We start from the raw sequence: 24,023 nt of genomic DNA on the forward strand, positions 1-24,023 counted from the left end.
AACTCTGCTGCTGCACTTTGAGACAGGAAAGTCACTGCAGTTGTGCCAGTGCATACTTGACTGTCATGGTGTCACCTGATGCCCTGTACCAGTGTAAGTACTAATGCAAGGATAATAACCCACTTTATATTCACAAAGGGACACAATGCTCCACAAAAGACATTCATGGTACAAAGAGTTGGGCAGGTTCAGCCCAGAATTTAGGATAGCCACTGGTGGTAGACAGTCTTGTTATATAAAATGCATTTTAATATTCTGTTCATAACTAATATGAATGCAAATTAAGAAAACAACTGGCAAACTGACTATAAAGCTGTTAAACACTGAATTTCAAATGAGTCAGTTCTCACCAAGATTAGCAAAAATACCAAAATGTTGAGTTTCCCTTAAAGATGTGCAACTACAAGATGGACATATATTGAAAAAGAACAGAACAGAGTAATCTGTAAACAAGGATATAAAGTGATATTCTGCTCTGTTTGGTCGATTCAATAAAATACATGATGTCAACCAAAACATGTAGCACGTATGATGGACTGCCATGACATGTAGGATCATCCACAAAAAATCTAGATGTGCATGAATGATACTGACAAAATGAATAACTATACACAGTTTATTCAGCAGTGCTAATACCAGCTAATTTACAAAGGCTCCAACACACAGCTTCACAGAGCTCTCAGCTCCATGAAGACCATCTCTAGTGTAAAGAGTGGATTTATGTAAAGAGGTCGACAAACCTCAAATGCCTCAAAATCAACTCCTCAGCTGTTACAGGCAGTGATCTAAACAGGTCAACTACATCCAACAAGAAAAACATGATATTACAGTTGGTGAATACTTCAAAATGTAGTACTATACCAAATCCCTCGATGCTCCTGTTTTCTGTCTCTGTATACATAATGTTACTGCAGCAGATGAAGTGAGCTAAAATGCCCCAACCTATAAGTCCTATAATGTTACTAAAAATGTTAATGTTACTAAAGGATTCAGAATAAAAATTTGCTTACATCATTTCCCCCCCCAAAAAAATGTGCTGCCTGCAACAAAACAAAACATTTAGGCAAAGGAGATTGCAGATGAAAATACTGCACACAGATATATTGTTACATATCTAAACATGTGTTGTAAACATGTATTTATTACTTCATGCTAAAACTGTCAGGCTGTTTAACTTACAAGATTCAATAGCACTGTCTTATACCAACTAACTTAAACAGATGGTGTAGTCTTGTTGCCACAGTGGTTAAAATGCAACAGCCATTTTGCCTAGAAGATGTCTGACTATTGTTTACCCTAATTGTCAAATAGACAAGAAAGATGGACAGAAAGAGGTTATTAATTACACTGACAAATTGTATTCTCTTTATGTCTAAACACTGCAGCGCTGCAAGTTATTACTGCCCCCGACAGTGAATAAGTGTCCTGGTACCTGCCTTAACACTTTCACTTTTGATTTATTATAAAACAAACACAAACGCTATTTATTTTCCTCTTCCGCAGCCTGCTGATTGTTGGACCCTCCCCCGTTGCTCACACAAGCGTCCACATATTTTTTTTTTTTGCTGAGTTTCCATTTTCATGTATGTTGCACTTGTATGGGGGGTTGTGTCATTAACCCCTACCAAGCCCTCCAGCGCCCCACTCAAATGTTTGTTTAGTGCTTATCATAAAAGAGCTATTTAGTTGTATTTTCTTGGTAAGTGTTACACAAGTGTACTCAGGGGTGTTTTGACAGATGAATCGGCTATTACAAAACCCAAGACCCCTTAGGCCAGTGTTTGAAACATATGATATTATAAAACTAATACCACACAGCAGTAACATGTCCCACTATTTGCTGAGTTATAGAAAACCTAAGTATATTTTCTGTTTTACAGAGAAGTTGACAAACATTCAATATGAGAGATTATGACTCCACAAATTCCCAACAACAATCATCCAATTTGCACAAGACTTGGGACAGACACGTACAGTACATTTTACATTTTCTAAAGTAATAATATGTATTTTACACAAATGAATGCCTGCAATCTTGGCAAATGAACATAAATTCTAGTAAATCCTTATTAACAGTGTTGTGAGTTTGTGAGCTGTGTTGTTGAGTCTTTTTGTTCAGAGAAACAGTTCAGTGATTATCGATGTGTGTAATCTGACTCCTCTTGTGAACATAACACACCTCTATTGATTTTATACCGATCCACTGGTGTCAGCTGCAGTGTTGATGTGCCCACCTCACAGTTTATAATGGCACACTGTAACTAGGCAACCCTTCCTGATAAATGATATGCAGACTGAATTTTGCTGGTAGTGACATTTTAAAAACAAAATACATATAAGCACATTTTAGGTTATTTTATTTGTCTCTCTGCCTGAAAGATGTAACATACACTGGTGCTCGGTTTCAAAACACAAGAAATCATGGCAGTCAAGGGCATTTTACTGTGGTTTTCACTAACTATGGTTACCATAAACATCACAATAGTGAGGCATGTGTCACTCTGCTTGCACTAAAGCCATTCAGAATAAATGAACTCACCCACAGTATTCATTATTGTGGGATGGTCTGTTACAGTGGCATTGTTTCCATAATTATTAACACAACACAATAGCACATATTTACATTTTGATTGCATTGACCAGTTGCCATCTGGTTTTGTTTCAGGGACAATGTTATAAATGTCTGAAAAATTCGACAGAAAGTCTAGCCATGTCCACCTAATAAGTTATGATTAGCAAATTAGCCTAGAATTGGTCACTTGTTTAACTATAATGTCTCTGTCAAATAAACAAAAATGCCAGTGATAAAGCAAGTGAAAACAGAGAAAGCACTTCTTAAAACACCCAGAGCTTCATCCAAGAATCACTCACTGTGGATGCAATGCCCCAACTTTAATGTCACCTTCTCCAGTATTTTCCGCACCGCTGCTCATCTGGAGGAGCAGCTGACAAGAGGCTCAGCTTCCTGTCCTTTTTCCAGTAAAGACGTTTGCAGATCAATCCAGAGGCTGAGGTCACCCAGCCAGTGAGAGGAGGGCTCACTGATCTCAGAGCCATAAATCATTAATTACATTATTGCTCAATTCCCCTTTTAAAGTACAGCCCCTCTGCAACTTTACACATCCGTCAATATGTAGGCACAGGGTAGCAGAGCGTAAGGGGAAACTTAAGAGAGGCCTCATTAAACGTTGTGAGGCCATAGATGAGCGCTTAGTATAAAGAGAACATCGAAGAGCACTTCTTCTAAATGTGTCCATAAAGATCCATTTAATAAAGGCTTTACGAGTGCAAGACTGAAGGCCTTATTATATAATAGCACACTGAAGCTTTAGATGAGTGGGCATTCACTAAAAACACAAATATATGAAAGCTTCTGTGGCCTTTTGTGCCTCTGAAGCTCATCATTACAGCCTGGGAATGATGCAAATTACCCCAAAGGAAAGAAGGTAGTCAAATAAGACATTTATATTGTGAATTCTTTCAGACAGGTCAACTTTACAACAAGAGTTGCTTCATCCAAGAATTCCCACACTGCCATATCAGCTGTATTGCCTATAATTGATTTGTGACATCCTCTTAGTAAATATTTGCAGTGGGTTGACATTTCTCTGTTAGTCGTGATGAATGTAAAGCGACTGGTATGTGGGGGTGGACTATTTGAAGAGCTCCTTGACAAGGAAGCCATTGTGTGTCATATAGAGATCTGGAGGAAGATACAGTAAGTGCCAGGAGCTGGTGTGGTGTAGGCGCACATGGGACATTAGCAACAGGGAGCTGTAGTACAACTCTGTGCTTAGCTCAGCAGGACCACCAGCAACCACTCAAACCCACACATTACTTCACCAGCAGCACATAAATATAGATTTCTGTCTAGTCAGTGAGTAATGAACCAGTTAAGATAAGGCATTAAACAAACAACAGTCTTCTCTGAAAAGCCAAACACACAACTGACTGTCCTGACTATTTCACTTTTATCTCCAAAATAGGACATATTTAACATGTTGCACTTAAAAATCATTCGTGCAGGTTATGGCAGTGATCAGGACAGTGGATAGCACATTTGAAGTGTAGGCCTCATGCAGCAGTGGACTTCTTCAAATGATCTGAGGATTAAGCTTCGATTGTAGCGCACTGTTTATCTAATATGTTAGAGGTCTTGCAGAAGGAAACATACCTTTCCCAAGGTCAAAAGCATGACATACTGGATGCAAAACAACATGCAAGCACCCCAGACTGTAACCTAGAATATCTGACGGCCATATGGTCAAAGCGTCACACGGAGCAGCGTGGACACGTTATACCAGTGCTACTGCTACATAATATAGCCAAAGCATCTTGCCAAAGCACCTGGAGAGTGTGAATGGAAACGAGCCACGCACACATTCAGTAAATCAGCGTGATTTAGAGCGACCAAGTGGCGCTTTGCTGTGAATAAGCCACAACCTGAGCAGAAGGACACGAGAGCAAGCCAGGTGTACGCGATTAGGCTCATTACGATGTGTAATTACAAAAGCGCGGGTCAAAGCAGCATCAGGAAGGCTAAAGGCGCACAAACTGTCACATGGGCCGCTCGCTCTCTGCACATTTACAATATCCACCCTCGTTGCGCTTACCTTACACCCGAACATCAGCGACAATGTCCGGTTACTGCAGATGAGCTTGCACTGGCACATGACCGGAGACAGGCACTTCAAGTTCTTGATAGGCAGAGACATCGGTACCAAGCTAAAAAGAGAGCACCAGACCACGGCTTCGTCCTCGGTCACACCACGGGATCCGCCGCGCAAATCAAATCAAAGGACACCCGGGAGAGCAGCAGTCCAGAGAGGGGGGACAGCGGGAGAGATGTCCGGTGGAGCGGATAGGTACGAGCAGGTTTAGGAAAAGCTCTGTTTATGCATCCTTTAAAAGCATGCATTTTTACAACCGTGCGCTGCCATACACTGCCATACTGCCCTTCGACGCTACACTGGCAACATTACTCCATCCCTCTCCGTCCTCTCTTGCTCCCCCCTCTCTCCTCCTCTCTCATCCTCTCTCATCCTCTCTCTATACACTCTCATCTTCCTGTTTGGACGTTTTTTGTTTGTTTTGTCCCGTGCTAGAATCATAGACACCAGTATATGGCCTAGGTAATATCATGTTTAGTCAATCACTGGAGTTAAAAGTCAAAGGAGAAGAAAGTGAAGAACTATTTCCGTTTCAGTGATACTGTCCGCTGCTCTCTGCTGCTGTGTGTCTAGCGCGCCCCCTGTGGGAGCAGAGCTGAAGTGTGACGGAGCTGTCCAAGGTGCTGAACATCAAGACAGGAACGACAGAGATTTACAGCTTCTTTCTGTTTATTTAGGCAAGTAGTTTGTCTGTGGTAGGTACAATATTTAATCAAAGAACTGTGTCGTGCACACAGTTAGGGTTGTGCTGAAATGTCCAACTTTGAAAATCACATTTTATATTCCTAAATACATAAAGCAGCTGTTAAACATGTGTTTATGTATGTATCATGTGTTTTATATGTGGCTGTATAAAAATTCCAAAAATAATTCGAATGTATAATACTAAAATTGAATTATTTGATTATTATTTATGAATGAATACCACAATTATTATTATTAAATATGTATAAACACAAAGTGCAATGTATTTATTGTTTTATGTGCTGCAAAAGGCAGAGCCACACTGCAGCATTTAGCATAAGAAGTGGTCAGGGAGAGTCAGCTGACTCTGCACAGTGCTGTTGATACTTGAGGAGACTGTTCTAATAGCCTATGATAACCTGTAATATTATGGTTATTAAAAATGGTAGACCATAAATGTAACATTTTTGACTATTTTTCTACCTTCTTCAGATGGCTGTGCTCTGCTCTGTGTTGTGCTGACGTGCAGAGCCCACTGGGTGGAGTGAGAGAACCAGGTAGGATGGATTTAAATATTGTGCATTCATCTCAGGGCCAACTGCGGCGTTCTCAGTGATGTCAGTGTAAAATCGAACAGTGAAACTGCTCCAAATTCAGCATTTTCTTTTTTCAAACCACACAACCTTTTAGAGAACTAGGGATGTCCCAGCTGATGTGTGTTTTCTAGAGAGAGGCATAGAGAAGAGGCAGCAGAGGTTTCAGTCTGTAGCAGCGGAGTTTGAAGTAAAGTACAGGGGACCAGCTAAGAAAGTTAAATGTCTCATGTAGTCTATATACTAACACTTACATACTTATGCATACTTAGCACATTCAAAGAAAGCAATAATATGGATTCACTGTTTGCCGCACAAGGCTGAGTACAGCAGAGTCACACAGTAACATGTATTGAATATGGAGGTGTAAAAGAAGTAGAGTGGGTGATACCACTTTAACTTTCCCTTCTTTGTTTGGGACTTGTGCAAATCATTGAAAGATGTGATCAGATGCACTTTAACAGTTTCATTATTTGCCTATAGTATGCAACATGATTTCTATTTTTGCACGCTGTTGGTCATGTGACATAACCTCTTATTGGATGATTGGCTGACGTATTTAATGTAATGGATATGGTACGAGGAAACCTGAGTTGAATTCTGTAAATGCTGTAATGCAGAATGGTATCAGTCTTTGTTCCTTTTGGTCTGTTGACGATTGATGCACCTCAGGTTATATGTGTATCTGTTGCTGATAAAAGTCAATTATTTTGTTTAGTTTTTGTATCACATTGATCTGATGAATATTATTTGGTGTTCACATAGCATACTCAAGAAGATTCTTTGGAAACCGAACACGAAAATAGTTTTAAGCAGAATACTATTTTTGTCTTTCTTCCTCGTATTATAGTCTTTGGCTAACACCACTGTGGTAATTACATATATGTGGGAAGTTGTTTTAGCACTTGCATTCTCAACTAAGTTTCTTTAGCCACAGTTACTATTTGGGTAACAAATTGGCAGTACATGTATTTAAATAGTGAGCACACTACATTTCTTGAACCTTTTGAGCAACACAATCATCTTTAATATTATCTGTTTATTTATTATATCTTTGTTAAGCTTTTGCCCTCCAAGCACTCAGCTTTTCAGTGTATCTCTGGGCATGGCAATTCACTCTTTGCCATATTCAGTCATTGTGTGGTTTTCATAAGGACTGACTTTCTTTACTCATATTGATACTGGATGTACAATAGATATTAATGAATGTAATTCATTCAAAACGAAGATTGCACACTGTCCATATAACCATCTCTGACCGCGATTTCCATGGTGATCATATAACGTAGGTGGCATCCCCTTTCCACTCAGCATTATGTAAGCGTGGGCGTCATATGGAAGCCTGAACTGTGGTTTTCCAGCACTGAGAGTAGTATTAGCATTAACATCTTAATACTGCATTGTGTGAAACAGAAAGAGCACGCCAGAAGAGTGTTTCCATGACAACATCTGCAGGGGGTGGCAGATCCCTAACAAACAGTCCACATGCCAACATTGTCCTGGTCACCATTTCTAACAGCAAAGTGTCCAGCACACGACATGTGCCACACCGATCCTCTGAGACAGTGGGCCACATGTGCGCCATCACAGCCAGATGTGCCAGCACTATTACATTACTACCATCATGTTCTATTTAAAGAGTCTTCACAAAACACATACCTCTTGAAGCGGCTGCAGTCTAAATATAGATTCAAGCTGTGAGTTTGCTAAATTTAGAGAGACACTTTGGATCACTTTTACACAAAGTGCTCCAGGTCGTTAGCCTCCTCCAGCCTCCTGCGGCACTCACATGCAAACAAGTGGGAACCTCCTGAGGCTGCGCCCGCCTCAGCTCTACTCACAGGAAAATACCTGAGCTGAGAATTATAGTATTTATGCCACCAGCAACCTGATACAGCTCATCTGAGCAGCTTCAACGCTACAATCTGCAAGCTCCTAGTCAGAAGCACTCATCATTTTAAACAACAACTTGGACTCGCCATATAACAGATTATTTTATTGTAATTAGAGGGTAGGCTGGACCACCGCAGAAAGAAGAAGGCTTGGACTTAATTGGAGTTTTGGAAGTGAATGAAGAGTTTTCCATGTGAAGATGCTTCTCTTTTGCATAGTTATTGTGTCTTGCGAATGCACTACTTTTAATGCAGTTTTCATCAGATACTTAGTCAGCTCCTAGATACTTTTGACAGTCCTTTTCCTCGCTCTCCTTTTAGTTGAGTTCATCTGTGTACTGGGCATGTGAGTCGACCAAGATTTTCTTTAGTTTAATGCAGCCCTAATGAGCAAACAGGTCTGATTCCACCGGCCCTGCTTCCACTCTCACTTGTGTTCTCGTCTTCCCACACTGAATGAACGCAGCCTTTCACCACCTGTCCTATGTGTCAGACCTATAGAACTGCATGTATGAGAGATCACCAACTGTTAACCAGCCTCCTACCTCACTACCTTCTGGAGAACATGCTGCCAAGCCATTCTCACTTTACCATACAATATATAAATACTCTATACACACATTCCATACATGTGCTCACAGTGTCTGCAAACAATCAAAGACAGCTCATAGCTTTTAGATGGTCCATCAGAGTCACCTCAACTGAAGCTGACAAAAAGGCTGCAGCCCCCCTGCTGCTGTGAGTGCAGTGGTCTCTGGTTTGAGTCAGCTAACACCAGGTTAACAATTTTTTACCACATTTGAATAGGAATATTAAGTCAATGTAAATTTGAATTTAAGGTGCACACACTGTGGAAAATGATGCCATACTTACTAAACAATATTTGCTTTTAGAGCAGTAACACACTCACTGGTAAGACTTAAGATTGTTAAACCCTTCTATAATAGCCAACCAATAAACCACCAATATTTAGTTTTTGTGAAAATATTTTTATGTGAACCGAAAAGAAACAATCTCTTATTGTTTATATCATATTTTAAGCTCCTCCAAAGTGCTTTACATTGCATTATTCATTCACTCCCACGCTTGAAAGTGATGAGCTACTTCTGACCACCACCAATAACTCTCACTAACACTCACTCTCTCTACATTCAAATAAGATGGTGACATGTCTTGCTCAAGGACACAGTGATAGTATGTACTGGCTGGAACTGGGATTGAGCTGCTGATCTTTGAGTTGTTATTATCTTTGAGTAAAAGAAAATAATGCTTGAGTTTGGGTTTGTGGGTTTGAGATCAACCTCTGTTGACTAGAGGTGGCTGACCTGTCAGGAGTACAGCCTGCAGTGTGCGAGACCCATCTCCAGATCTTGAGTTTAGTCAGGACTTTCTACTTGGAAGATCAACTTGTTAGGCTTGTTTTAGATTGTGGGGGAATCCTGAATACCAGAAGGAAACCATTCAAAAGTCCACACAGAACTGCCCCATCAAATCAGGACCTTCTCATTGTGAGGAAAAAAACAGCCACTCCCCCACAGATGTGTCCATAAAACATGGACACGTTATATTCCTCTCTATACTCCATCCATACATTTTTTGTTGAATGGATGTGCTGTCTATCATTCCAGATTATTATTATTATTATTTCCTGCAAAACTTGTTGTTGTTAAGCAGTTGTTAATAAAAAACAAAACAAAAAAACAAACAATATTATCAACCTGGAACCGGGGCCAACATAACCTTTTGATCTTCAGTAACACGAAACAGAACCTTTTTTTCAAATTTGTTATAATATAGTTTTTTTTTTTTTTTTATTTATTTTTTTTTACTTAAAAACACATACCTTTACTCAGACAGCAAATAAAACTTGAGCCATCAGCACAGCTCCTCTCAAATGAAAATGGACTGCTTTTGTCTTGTTTGTTTGCTGTCATAATGGGGTAACTTCCCCACTGTCCCTAACTAGATAAATTCTGGTGAGCCTTAGTCCTAGCGGTGGGGTCATTTAGAGGATTTTCCTTGTCTACGCAAGATAAAACTGGTGTCCTGCTGGGCTTAAAACGCAACATCATCTAAATACACTGATGCTATATGCTTTCAGTTGTTTCTATAGAGATCAATAATCAGTAATCAACAAGTCACCTGGAGTTTCCCTGTTGTGGAATGCTTCAACATGCTTTCCGGCACATACACACACATACACACACACATGTGCAGGCCACATTAAGTCGCACCACACAGTGCAGATTTATGTGGATACACAAGTGTATGTGAAGGCACCAAATATGTCTTTTTACGCTCAATGTCTCCATCCAATCCGTGAGAATCTGTGTAATCTGCACTGGGGAAGACGTAGCAGCCCCACAGTAGCAGTGACTCGCTATAGCAAACCTGGAGCTAGCATGCAAAACAAAACGAGATGAGTGCACATCGAGACGAAGACAGAATCGGCGCGGTGCATGTACCTACCACACACGGGCAGAGAGAAGGGAGCTTAGTGCGGCCCTTCATGAGCGAGAGACAGCAAAAACACAGCTTCCCCGGCAGACACCCGCAGTACAGAGGCACAGGGCTGGGGAGCACCAGACAGAGGGGAAGGAAGGGGTGATCAAAAGCGGGGAGGGGGGAGGAGAGAGAGGAGGAGAGTTTTCCTGGAAGCCACAGTTGTTGGTGTTGGGTATGTGTTGATATTAAAGGCAGGGGTCTGAACAGATAGCACTAGCAGATCGCTCCCGCCGTGACTCATAAAATATGGTTGTCGTGGCGCTGAGAGAGGAGGCAGGGGAAGGGGGGGGGCAGTCGTTCACACTGACAATAAAACCTATACTTCACTTTTATTCTTCCATAATCTGATCAACAGCCAGCATAGTGTCTGTGCTGCGACACATCTGCCTTAAGTCTGCTCTGTCTCTGTCATGAGTGAAAGAGTCTGCAATGGAGTCCTCTCTACTACTGTTATGTAATGTAACCTACTGCTTAGAAGAGACACAGTAATCCACATACATAATTCATTCCATTTGAAAAGAAATGTTTAGTCAAGCTTATTCAAGAAATTAATTTCTAGATGAGTTTTAAAAAATCAGCTCACTGTTTACAATTGCCCGCTAATATAAGTACTTAATGAAAGCTACTATGAAAACAATGTACAACAACCGCACAATAGGATCTGCAAATGAGCAGCTGAAGAAACGTGGAGCAGTGACTCACAGGCAGCCAAGGAAAAATAGAAGAATCATTTGAAGTCTGTCAACAACGTTAATATGGCAAAAAAAGTTAATTTAACTAATTTCTTGGAGCCAGATGGCTATATATATTTATATATTATTTTATTTTATCACAACGTTTAAGAGGTAGGTAAAGTCATGTGCTTGCCTTCTTCTGAATATTCAAACTTCATTACAATCTGTTAAATCCACCTGGCCCTTACTCAGAGCATCACTGAGGCTGACCAATAGGAAGCACCTTTGTTTGAGCACAGAACTGCATTCAAGAGAACATTTATGAATCACAATATGGTTTTCTAAAATAGCATATCATGACTGAAATAAGATCATAGTTTGATTGCTGTTACTGTATCATCCAGCTCTACAGTCAGAGATCTTCAGTGAGTAGAGATTCAGTGAAATGTTTGTTGTAAAATTAGAAGCCACATATGTATTTATCTTGTAGTAGATGTACCAAACCTACATAATCCCTCAACTTACTATTATTTTCTTTAAAGACCATAAATTGTTAGTTATCTACTTTTTTGGATTGAAGGTGATGTGATATTAAAGCTTAAGGGAATCTTAAGCATTCTTTCTAAAACGACATGTCCAGAAGTTCTTTTTTCATTGTGCCTTTATTCCATGACTCGTTCAATATGTGACTCATATGGGCTTCTATTGTCGAGTGTGACATTGTGGTCCCTCCTTTCATAAAAGCTTAGATTTTCTCAATGCCAATATTACCTACTTTATTCTGCAGCTATTCATAATATACATGAGTCATTTGTCCTGTTACAGCTGAAGCTATAAAGGTTTTTACTTCTGATCATATGTACAGGAACTGTGATCAATTATAGCCATATAGACACATCAGTTCAAGTTCTGAAAGTTCACTGGTGTTACTTCACAAATCTAAACTTAACGTAAGCTGTTAAACACTAACTGTGGGCAGACAGTGGGTCATATGTTGTTTTGACCACAAAAGGACTTGCTTCTGGATATGCTCAGCTCCTTGTGTGCTGTTGTACTGTTGTAGTGTCCTATAGCTGCTAACAAAGTAAAGTGTGTGACCTCTCTGTAGTGCTGTAGCAGCCCTCTGTCAGCTGATGGATTGATATGACACTTGCAGTGGTCAGACACATCTAGTCCTGGGTCTTTAGCCCCTGTATTTGGGCTGTTGACCCATAGTGGTGCTGTGCTAATGTCAAACGCTGTGTGCGGCTCTCATGCTGCACGCTTCTATTGTGCGCATTGATGAGCGCGTGCTGCCGCCTACCAGAGGTCATCCTCCTACCTGCTCCGAGCGGCTGCTCTGTGGGCTCTCTCCAACACGGCCCTCAATGCCAGTTCTATCTCTCCTTATCTGCCTCTCCCTCTGTTCTTTCATCTCTATTCTCTCCGTGATGATACCCCTGCCATGTCGTCATGGCAACAATCGGGCCCTGATTGCTCGGTTGCTAGGCAACTGACATCACCTATAAGAAGAACATGAAGATACAAAGCCAGAGACAAACAAACGGCACAAAATATGTGCGCTAGTACATCACTGACTGGAGGATGAGGCTGAACCCTCATGATGTCATTAACTCCGTAGTGGCTTTCATTAGAAACTTCAGAGTTCACAGTATAGATGTCATCACAAGGTGAATTATCGAGTTAAAAGACACAGGACAATGAAGATTTGTGGTTTCTCCCAGTCAAGTGGTTAGAACCATCAGCTGAATTTCAGAGGACTTTACAGTGGTCGTATGACAAGACACAGCTCCGAAATAGCTGCTCTCGACCACAGGGAACACAAGCTTTATGTGCTGTAACGCTCAGGTTAATGTAGCAGTGCTTAGGCTAATGTACAGTTCAGGCTAATGTAGCAGTGTTCAGGCTAATGTAGCAGTGTTCAGGCTAATGTGGCACTGCTAAAGCTAATGTAGCAGTGCTCAGGCTAATGTAACACTAGTTAGGCTAAAGCAGTAGTGCTCAAGCTCATGTAGCAGTGCACAGGCTAAGGTAGCTCTGCTAAGGCTAAGGTAGCAGTGCTGGGGCTCCTGACTGCTGAAAATGGACCACACCATAACCAGATCCCCTCTGAGCTGTAGTTTGACTACATGCCACAAGATGTCATTGTCTGTATTGTAGGCTCATCACGGCAGTGAGAATGTGGCCCTATTTGCAAGGCTAATGCAGGTACTATTCATATCAAGGATACCAGCGCTGCTATCCTCGTCATGCTGCTTCCTGTCATTTCACTTCCTGCTCCTTTTATGGTTCTACCCTGAGCCCTCCCCACTTGTACGACAACGCTGTGTAATTACATAACACTCGGACTGTTGAGCACCTCACAAAGCAGTGATATAGCTGCTATTTTAATACAAACCTATCATTTGATAGATGCACACAGAAATAGACCCTTTACCACTCTCTTTTACACACAATTGGGTTATGTTGCATGTCTAGTCCACTATTTTTATTCCACTGTGGACAGCTCATGTTTCCCCATGACACTGTGTGTGAGGTGGCAAAGTCCCCAACCCAAATATCCTGTGATGGATCTAATCTGTCACCTGTCATATGGACAATTTCAGGATGGAGAGCGATGCTGACAGCCAAAACACTCATATTAGAGAGCAGAGTCAGTACGCACGGCCCACTGTCTATTCACCCCAATGGAAAGGTGAAAAAAGACCAGAAAACTCACATGAAAGCATATGCCCGGTCTTTGGGATGACAAACAACATTATTTATATATTATAAGTGAGTGTCCAAGGTAACATTGAAAAGAAAGCATTACTCATCTTTTCACTAGATGAGAGCAGAACAACATGAATGTTTCTAAGAGAGGCACAGATTGTGTTGTTTGACAAAGAGATTATAGTCTTTTATTTGGTTTATTGTTGGTGTGGGGGAATTTTACATAAAATAGTCAGGTTTATCATGATATTAGGGCTGTAATTGACTGAAGAAGTTCTTGATATGCCTTGTGCCTCCATTAAAGGGGGGACACAAATTGGCACTAGTTATCAGACCACACTGACCACAGACCTGCACTGACCACAAGATAATAGGAGCTCAAACAAATACATTTATCTGTAAAATGGCAGATTAAATTCACATCTAAATCTCAAAGTAACTCACTCCAAACCTCCTTCCTTCTGATTATATTGACTATCCTCTAAATCTGAATAATCCCAATAAAATAATTGAGTAATAGAAAAATCTTGAAGATCATTGATTGACAGATTAATTGACTAAAATGACTAAAGGCCTACACCCCTACATGCTTGGATATACTGTATTCAAAGTGGTTTGGCTTTATTGGAAAAGGCCCTTGTGATCATCATGTTCACTCAACTTCACAGATACAGACTGTAGTAGAATGTACCACCAAAAAAACAAACTCCTGTCGTGAAAAATTAGAATTTTTGGCATCCATTTGTCTAAATATGGAACAGTGGAGAGTGGGACAGCACAGCATTTATATAGTTGTTCAATGGAAAGTACTGGCCAGTTGATATCCTGATGTATTACAAACAAATCGTTATGGGCACTAATGTGAAATTCATATTACTATTGATTGGAGCCTAAAACAACTGTGAGACCCTTTGTCAGTTATAAGTACCTTGGTATCCCACAATCAAATGGGAGCCTTGAAGAGGAAACAAGGAAGGCTACCACAGCCAAATACCTCCAACGAGTAAGACAAGTCCTAAGGAGTCAGCTCAATGGCAAGAACAAGACCCAGGCAATAAACACTACATCCTGCCAGTAATCTGATTCCCAGCAGGAATCATAAGATGGCCAAAGGAGGAGATACAGACCACAGATGTTAAGACCCAAAAGCTCCTGACCATGCATGAAAGGTTCTATCCCAAATCCAGCACCCTGAGACTGTATGTGAGCCGAAAGGAAGGAGGCCAAGGACTAGTGAGTGTGAGAGCCACAGTCCAGGATGAAACATCCAAGATCCATAAGTACATCAAGGACAAGGTCCCAACAGATGACATGCTCAGCGAATGTCTCAGACAGTGGAGTGCAGAGGAAGAGGTGCTGGAGGAACCATCATGGAAGGACAAGCCCCTGCACCACAGGAACATAACTGAAGTGGCTGATATCAAGAAATCCTACCAATGGTTTGAAAAAGCTGGACTGAAGGACAGAGGCTCATCCTGGAGCACAGGAGCAGGCCTTGAGCACCAGAGGAATAGAGATCCATATCTATCACACCAGACAAGACTCAAGGTGTAGGCTGTGCAAAGAGGCCCCTGAGACAACACATAACTGCAGAGTGTAAGATGCTGCAGGGAAAGCACGCGTGGAGCAGTATAACCAAGTGGAGTCATAGTATACAGATACATCTGTGCAGAGTACGGACTGGAGATCCAAGGTCAAGGTGGGAATCACCTCCAATACCTTCATGTGGGAAACATCTCCAGCCTCTATGACTGAAGCAAGATCCTGTGGGACTTCCAGATACAGACTGAGAGAATGGTGATGGTGAACCAACCCGACATTGTGGTGGTGGATAAACAACAGAGCAAAGCCGTTGTGGTGGACATCACAGAACCAAGTGATGGGAACATCAGGAAAAAGGAACATGAGAAACTAGAGAAATACCAGGGGCTCAGAGAAGAGCTGGAGAAGGAATGGAAGGCGAAGGTATCAGTAATCATATATATAATTTATGTGTGTGCGTGCGTGTATATATATATATATATATATATATATATATATATATATATATATATATATATATATATATATATATATATATATATATAAATTTACACTAGACTGTGTAGTTGTGGAAAATATCAATATATGTTATAATATGTTATATCAATATAACAATAATATTGAAAGAAATGTTTGCCATTGACAGTAACCCTGAAGCAGCATAATTTCAGTGAAAACTGATCAAATAACATGAGCTGTAATAAATAAATGGCAGAAAGAAACATAAAAGTTAATTATTTGACCCTCAGCTCAAATCTTATCGCACTATAAAAAAATAAATAAAACTGTAAAGTACATGTGATAAATATTAAACCCCAAAAAATGTTCTTCCATCTGTCATTTACTGAATGATAAGTTGACATAGTAATTATCATGATAGGCCTTGTTGTGAACTGTACACCATGTTTCTGGATTAGGATAGAGAGGCCTAGAGCAGCAAAAGTATCCGCTGTGCACCGGGCTCACCCTACACAGCCTGGGTGCCCTGGGAGCCTCTTGGCAGGATCAGTGTCTGTGTGGCTGCGTTCAAGGCCCCATCGCCAGGCGGCCGCTTGTGCCCTTGGGCCCGGATCATTTGAGCTCTCCACTTGATCCCTAATCCTAGCCCACAGCACAGTACAGTATAGCTCACAAATACAGCCAATGACATAGTACAGCGAGCGGACACTTGTTTAACCGAGCCGAACAACATCTCTCTGTGAATAGAACAAGAATCACTGAACATATAGTATATGCCTCATCCACTTATAAATATTCATGTACTTTGAAATACGCTCCTCACAAACTCAAATGGACTCAAAAGGAGGTGGAAGTGTTCTTGTTGGGAGCCATACATGAAAGAAGTAATGTGCACGTGCAACTGCTGACTTCAACTACGTGTCAAATGTATAATTTATTTGAAGGAGCACTAACTAGGGAAGCCTCGAAAGTGCTGAGAAGGATGGGAAGAGACTGGGAGTGGAAATGGGGTAGAAAAAAGAAAGATAAAGGAAAGCAGCCCAAGCTGAGGATTACAGGGGTGAAGGAGGTGGGAAGGACAAAAATGTGGAAGGAGCAAATTGGAAATGTGAAAGCAGAGAAGTGGAACGAGTGGGTGACGACAGGGCAGGAAGATAATCAAAGAGGGCTCAGGATGTGGACTTATGGAGGGCTGCGTTTTACCTCTGAAATGACGTATTTAGGAACAAATCACTTCTATAACAATCACCTCTTCAACCATTTATACAAAATACAGTAAAAACTTGCTCTCTATGAACTATGAGCCCCCTCAGCCTCTCCTCCTCTTATCACCAGTCTTGGCGGCTTGCAGTGGTGTTTTCCTCAATAAATTGAACTGTTTTCTCATTTCATGGGCCAACTTTACTTTACTTAGTTTTGTGAACTTGAAAAAATCTGTCTTGAAAGGCTCCAGAAGATGCATTTGTGGTTCAAGGATCATCACTGAAATGAGAGGGGGTTTTGATTTGGCCGAAACAACAACTTAATGGATACATGTTAACAAGACAGACAAAAAAAATATTTTAACAAAATATTAAACATTTTGTTCTATAGTCTAGCTGCTGTGAGTGACTTAAATGAATCACACCTGATCCTCATGTGGAACAGCTCCCAATGAAAACATAACGGTGCAAGCATCCTCAGTACTGTAATATCAATCTGTAATTTGGCAGGTTGTGTTTGTCTGTCTTCGCTGATTGAAAGGGAATCATTTGTTTTGTTTTTGGTTTTTTTTTGCTCATTCATCCACTCAGAACAAGCCACAACAGGCAAGTAATAGTTGGTGTCAGACTAGACTAGAGAAACATTGTGAAACCAATGTCAACCCAAATGCACAACAATCAGACTTTTATGTGATACAGGAAAGATTAAATCTTAAATCTATTACTTTATTACTGACTTTACTAAATATTTGCATCATGTGTGCTCACTGATGCAGAAATGGCCATTTCTGTAATCTTTGATGCAGTTTGTCTTTGCAACTAACAAGACCATGTCTAATTAGCATGATTTGTTCTGTATGAGGAGTTTCTTCTGAAAGAAGAAATAGTAATGGAATATAGTGCAGTAGAGCATTTTGGAGAATAGTGTAAAGTAGTACAGTACAGTGTAACATGTACAGATATACGGTTTATGCTAATTGTGCTATTTGGTGTAACGTTGTTAAAATACATCATGTTGAACCTATGATACAACATATGTTAAATCAAATCTTATGTTGCACTGCATTTCGAAATGTTGCATTATTTCTGTTATCCTCTATTATTGTCCTGAACTCTATGTGTGCAATTTATAAAGTGCACACACCAAATACTCTATTCTTTACCATTCTAAACGCTTAATCATCACATACAAAAGTGAGCACTTGTATGTGATAATTACTGATGTGACTGGGGTTTAGGTGGTCTGGAATCTGAATCTGTCCAAGTATTGAGTTTGCACAGATATCTTGTCATCAATGAGTATTAGATAATTTACAACCAACCCATCGCAGCTTAAAAGTGCACTATGTAACTTTTCTGGTGGACGGTCCATCACCTGCTTGTCTCCATAGTAATGACATAGCTTTGTGTTCAAGGTTCCATACTATGACAATAAATCTTTTTTTTTTTTTCAATTACAGTAAGTTGTTACTGTTGTTACCTCTCCACAGATCTTACCTGTAACTTGACCTGGTGGTGTCACTGGCTTGTTTCCATAGTTAGATATATAATTTTAATGCTATGCTTTGGAGCATACATGGAACTTTAGAAGACAATTATCTTCATATGGTGGGTCTTCCACCTAAAAACTTAAGTTACATATTACACCTTTAATTCATGTTTACACATGTTTGTTTTTACATAAAACACAAGGAGGCACTGTTGGTAAGTGAGAGAATAGGGCTGTTAATAAAAGAATGTCCCACTCACCTGCAATGCAGCCAGCCCCCATAAATCATTTATGACTTTTTAAGCAGTATGTCAACATTTTGACAAAATGACTCCAGATGGCATTTGTTTGATTTACAGAAAGAAAACTATCCCTAGGACTTGATAGTGTCCATATTTGTGTTATTAATATCTGTTATTTAAGTTTGAGAATGCTAAACAAGTGTATTCTTTTCACAGTAGAATATAATTGTGTGAAGAAACTGATGGAGCTTCTCATAAAGTGACCATCTGCCTCACAATCTCTTGGCAAACAGCAGTGTCTCATTGGCGGCTTTACACTAAGTCTCCTCTCACTTGGAGATGTGCGGGTTTATGCAACTTTCCACTCAGTGCAACTGTGGTCTACCACTTAATGTGGGCACTTCAGCTCTGACTCACCCACTGAAGGTAACCAACATTCACAACAATGTCCCAAGCTCACACATATAAGGACAATATCTCTGTGAAAGTCTCAAGCCTTTACTTATGATTCACTGCAAAATTATCAGCAAGTGCAAGAAAGTATTCCTGTGTTTGATCTGATATAAAGCTACTTAATTTTGATGTGTGACCAAATACACTATATTTACACTATATTTAATACATATATTTTTCGGTTTCATTATTGTATCCTGCTTTAGCTTGTAATAGATGTGTTTTTGTCTTTGTTTTAATTTGGACAGTTTTGACTGATCAGTTTTCAACATACTTGTAATAAATTGCACGGTTTCATCTATTCCACAATACTGTTGATATTACAAGTAAATGATGGTTGGTGGCTGTATAAAAGCTGTGTGAGGGTTCAGCTTCTTGCTCATCTGACTTTATCTGTTTAAGTGACCAGTTGGTTGTGTTGCCACGGAAACTGAGCACTTGATAAGCAAATGAATGTAATGTGCCACAGTTAAGAATAGATTTATGCAATACGTGAAAAAGCCACCAGTGCAGCACACTTCTCCTCAGCACAAATGTGGGAATGATCTCACTCTCCACACAGCTGCTCCAGCGTGGACTCCTGTGTCATTTTAATTCATTGCCACTACTTCCTGAACTCAGGTGCACTGGTACTGTAGTATTTTATCGTCTTATCTTTCCATACAGTACACCAGAGAAGATACAGTTGATTCTCTTTGTCACTCTCAAGGCCAGTGTGAAGTATCATGTCCACATGGGCATATGGCGAGATCTACAGCAGTTCAAATACATTAGCATTCACAGTGCCCTGCCATAGTCTTCTGCCTCTCTCTGGTGTCTTCTGCAGCTCCTATGGCACAAAGCCCCCGCATCTAAACCAACCAACATCCACAGATTTTACCCCACGTTGCTCCTCGCCACACATCCTCCACAAAAGCATGGTAACCGGAAAGAGTGGGAGATGGGTCACCTAAGTGCTGAGGAGGAGATCAAAGAATACCACAAGAATGTCCCAAATCCGGACTCTAGATTGTAACAGTGGATTTTTGGGAGGATGGTCGACTGTGACAGGTGACAGAAGAGACACGGACAGAGTATAGTGGCTTACCTTTGTAGTCACAATGCAGAGGCAGTCCATGGTACTCGGAGCAAAGAATGATTTGGGGTGTATCTCAACCCCCCTCGACCCCCGGCGACCGAGGGCTGAGACCCCGCACCCCTCTCCCCCTCACACTCCAGTCCTGCCGCCGCCGTTCTGCCCCGTTTTTACCCCTCCTCGCCTGCCTTTGCGCTGGGTCCTCTCCCTTTGACTAACAACTGAAGCAGCCAGGGAACGCAGAGATGACGGGAGGGGGTAGAAGGAAGAGGAGGAGGAAGAGAGCAAGAGAGAGATAGAGAGAGAGAGGGAGAGGGAGAGAGGGGGGAGATCGAAGCGAGCGGTGGTCCTGGAATTTAGATTGAGCCAAGAAAAAGGTTTTGTTTTTGTTTTTTTTTAATGGTCAAAAATGGTTTGTGAATATTAAAAAAAAAATGTGGATAGATGGTGTAGATGGGGTCACAGTGGTAGAAAAGAAGCAGGCGGAGGAGAGGGAGGGTGCACGGGGGCAGCGGAGGAGGTGTCCATGTGCGTGAAGACAGAAGGAATTAGACCGAGAGCAAATGCGCGGAGAACAGTGTGAATTACAAATCCATTATAGAAAAACACATCATCGTCGTCACAGCAGCAGCACAGGAGGGTTAGAGTACAGGCAGGGGAGAGGAAACATACAAAACCAGAGGCTGAAATAACCAATGCCGGATGCATGAAGGAGGTTTTTCTGCTTGTTGTAGCACTCTGCAGCTGTTGCCTTAGCGATGGTGCTGCAGTTGTTGCCATGGCGATAGAGAGGCTTGTTGTTTTTGTAGGTTGAGAGTTTTGTGGTGCTAAAGATGGATAAAGTTTTATTTCACAGATCTGCACAGTGGATCTAGTAGAGGTGTATGGGGTGTTGCTGATGCAAGACAAAAATTCAAAAGTGTATATTATCTACAGTGTAATAACCGTATGTTAGATAACGTCTTGAAATTTTTTGCATTAATCAAGTGTTAATTCATTCACAACTGCCATGGGTCAGACAGATTTGTTTTTTGCATCACCAGCATATTCAAAATCCATGTCATTCATACATGGTGAGTTTAAGTATTATATATTGCCCAAGGACACAAAAACTCATCAGTGGGATTGGAATAACTCAGGGATTGAATTAATGGGCAAGTAACTTGTACTAACTGACCTACTGCTGTCTCAAGTTCCTTTGTTGTACAGACCCAGTACAAATAGTAATGAAGTAAAGTAATAAAGTAGTAAATGTACTCCATAATATGACAATACAAAATGAAACAGCAGAACTTGGTCTAGATAAATGGTTCAGTCATACGATTTGGTCTCTTTATAGCTGAGGGAATGGCAAAAACTTTATTCAGGCCATTTAATACAGCCTGTAGAGGACTTTGTGTTATGTCACAGATCATCTGAATCAGCAGCTATTTACAGCAGCTTATTATATTTTGAAGAATCAATTATGTTGTATTAACAGTTGACAGTTTGTTTAATTGATGGAGTGTATGGTTAAGTCTTACTAGTGCTGCACACTCTACCTTTAAGAGTGTGGAGCGTACCACTTAAAGCTGGTGTGAAGGGGAACCAGTGACTGGCGTCTTTGCACCATCAGTTGTATAATTGCTCTAACTCGCCCCCTTCACCACTGCCCACTTACTCTCTTGCTCCTCACTGTACAGGCAGGAGCAATGGTGCAACAATGAGGCAGTTGACACAAAACACACACATTTAGTTCCTGGCAGAAGAAACAAGAGGCTTTGATGCAGCATACGCGACTCGATGCTCACAGATGGCTGATGTTATAAATATACTCATGCCTGAGTGTCTGACTTCACTATTACTTACCCTGAGGTCCAAACTTATCGCTTTGATTACTCAACATATTATTATCCATGGACTCATGTGATTAAGCCACAGCTGTAATTGTAACAGTGGGTCAGCCAGACTCCAGCTGAGCTTCAAGGCACACTGTCACGCATGTGCACTCCCACTAGCTCCAGCAACTCTGAAGTCAACAAGTCAACAAGTCAACAATCGCAAATGCACCAATCAGCGTTGTGACCATTTGCCAATTATTGGTGATAATATATGAAAAAGGAATTACCCAGTGTAATTAAATAACACTTTTCTAGACACTGACACAACCTCTCTGATTACCACAAATGGGTCACTCACCACATTCATACAAAATGTGTAAGGGATCTTGCCCAAGGACACAGTACCAGTACTGATCAGAGCTTGGATCATCATCATCATCATCATCATCAATTCTGAAAACTTGTAGTTCAGTTAAAGGCACACAATAATAATTTAAAAAAAAAACAACCTTCGGGTTATTTGCCAAATCAGTCATGACAACAAACTGTAAAACAGTCACCTTTCATTTCAACTCATCAAACTACATAATAATACAACAATACTGTAATTTAAAACAGTACAACTTGGAATCAGGCCATGAGCAAACTACAAGACAAATGTTTGATTGGAAAGGAGACCCTGCTTTTATTCATGGAAATAAATCAAACTGTGTTGGCAGTTTGGTGATACAATTTTATCTATTACAAAATTACAAACTAAATGCAGTTTTACCCAGTATGTAACAATAATACATTTCTCAGTGGATCTGTCTGTGGTCTAATGGTTTCAGGAAAAAATCGATGTGCTTTAGTTTTGTGTTTCTCATGGATGATAAATGATTTTCCCAAATGCAGTGTTACTGCAGAGTCCTGTTAGATTTGAGGACTGCATCATTTCTGAATGTTATTTGATTTGCACTTGTCCAGCTGCTGTTTCCTTCGCAAATGGTCGAGATAGTCGAATTAAATCAAATTGCTTTTTCTTTTTTTTTCTTTTTTTCTGGCAAGTATTGAGATTGTGATCAGATTTGGGGTTTATGTATAGAAATAAGGATTCAGAGTGTCCATTGTAAACAAGTACTGGGATATTAACAGTTGAGATATGCAAGAAGCCCATGCATTTCAGAACATGTTTGCAAAGGTCTAAACTACAGGTACAACAAGTTTTTTCAATACAAAGACAGGATATCTTGTTCTTTGAAGATGACTATCTACAAATAATTGCAGCCTTTGTGATTTGATTATTGCACTCAAATGTGAGTTTGATTCATTTGCAATAATACTGTGTATCGCCTGTGTAATCATATCAACTGTAATACAAATTCTGACAGTGAATGGGTGAGTCCACTTCTATTGTGCAGAGGAGATAGACTGTAGAGAGGAGGCTAAAACAAAGGTCTGTGTCTCCCAGGGGTGCTCTCTGATGGGGCAGACACACTCATTGACTCCTGCTATAGTTTTACAATGGCCGCATAGCACTGGCTCTACACACTAGTAATGTGGCACCATCAGATGTAGCTGTGTTGTTGAATCTGGCTTATGGCCCTGACTGGAAAATGTGAAGGCAATTTGAGCGCGCCTGCAGCTAGTGTTACAGCTGAGTGGCTCCGTGATGGTGGGGGCGCTGGAGAGCCGGGGCAGGATACTCACTGCCTCCCACCCCCCACTGCAGAGTCCTCACCAGCACCACGGCAACAGGAAGACTTCTAATGGGACTATGACTTTATTGACCATCATTAGTATATTTTAGAGTATGTAATCTTGTTACTACGGAAAGCAAAAAGAATAGGGCAATGTAGGGGCAGCTTGGTACTCAATAGTAAAAACACTCTTTACAAATTTAATGTCCTTTTCAATACAAAATACTAGTGGTTTATTTAATATTACTATGCAGTCCTGTAATGATTCTAATATGCTTTTTATGTAATTTGGTACGTATCAATACTTCAGATCTAGTTTTGATTCTGAGTTT

General features: G+C 40.6%; 1 protein-coding gene across 3 annotated transcripts in view; it reads right to left on the reverse strand.

Moving 5' to 3' along the window:
• Positions 1-20,296, reverse strand: part of LOC117381602 (disks large homolog 4) — a 44,966-nt gene extending 24,670 nt beyond the window's left edge. For 2 of the 3 annotated variants that reach the window (XM_055226906.1, XM_033978590.2), the window contains exon 1: positions 20,205-20,296. In XM_055226906.1, the coding sequence (XP_055082881.1) occupies positions 20,205-20,234 (30 nt within the window). In that variant the 5' untranslated portion in view covers positions 20,235-20,296. Of the gene's footprint in view, positions 1-4,613; positions 4,797-20,204 lie in introns of those variants that run through there. The other variant, XM_033978588.2, reaches the window with a different exon arrangement.
• Between the last annotated feature and the right edge of the window lie 3,727 nt (positions 20,297-24,023).

Source organism: Periophthalmus magnuspinnatus, chromosome 14 (genome assembly GCF_009829125.3).
Source record: "Periophthalmus magnuspinnatus isolate fPerMag1 chromosome 14, fPerMag1.2.pri, whole genome shotgun sequence".
Lineage (NCBI taxonomy): Eukaryota > Metazoa > Chordata > Actinopteri > Gobiiformes > Gobiidae > Periophthalmus > Periophthalmus magnuspinnatus.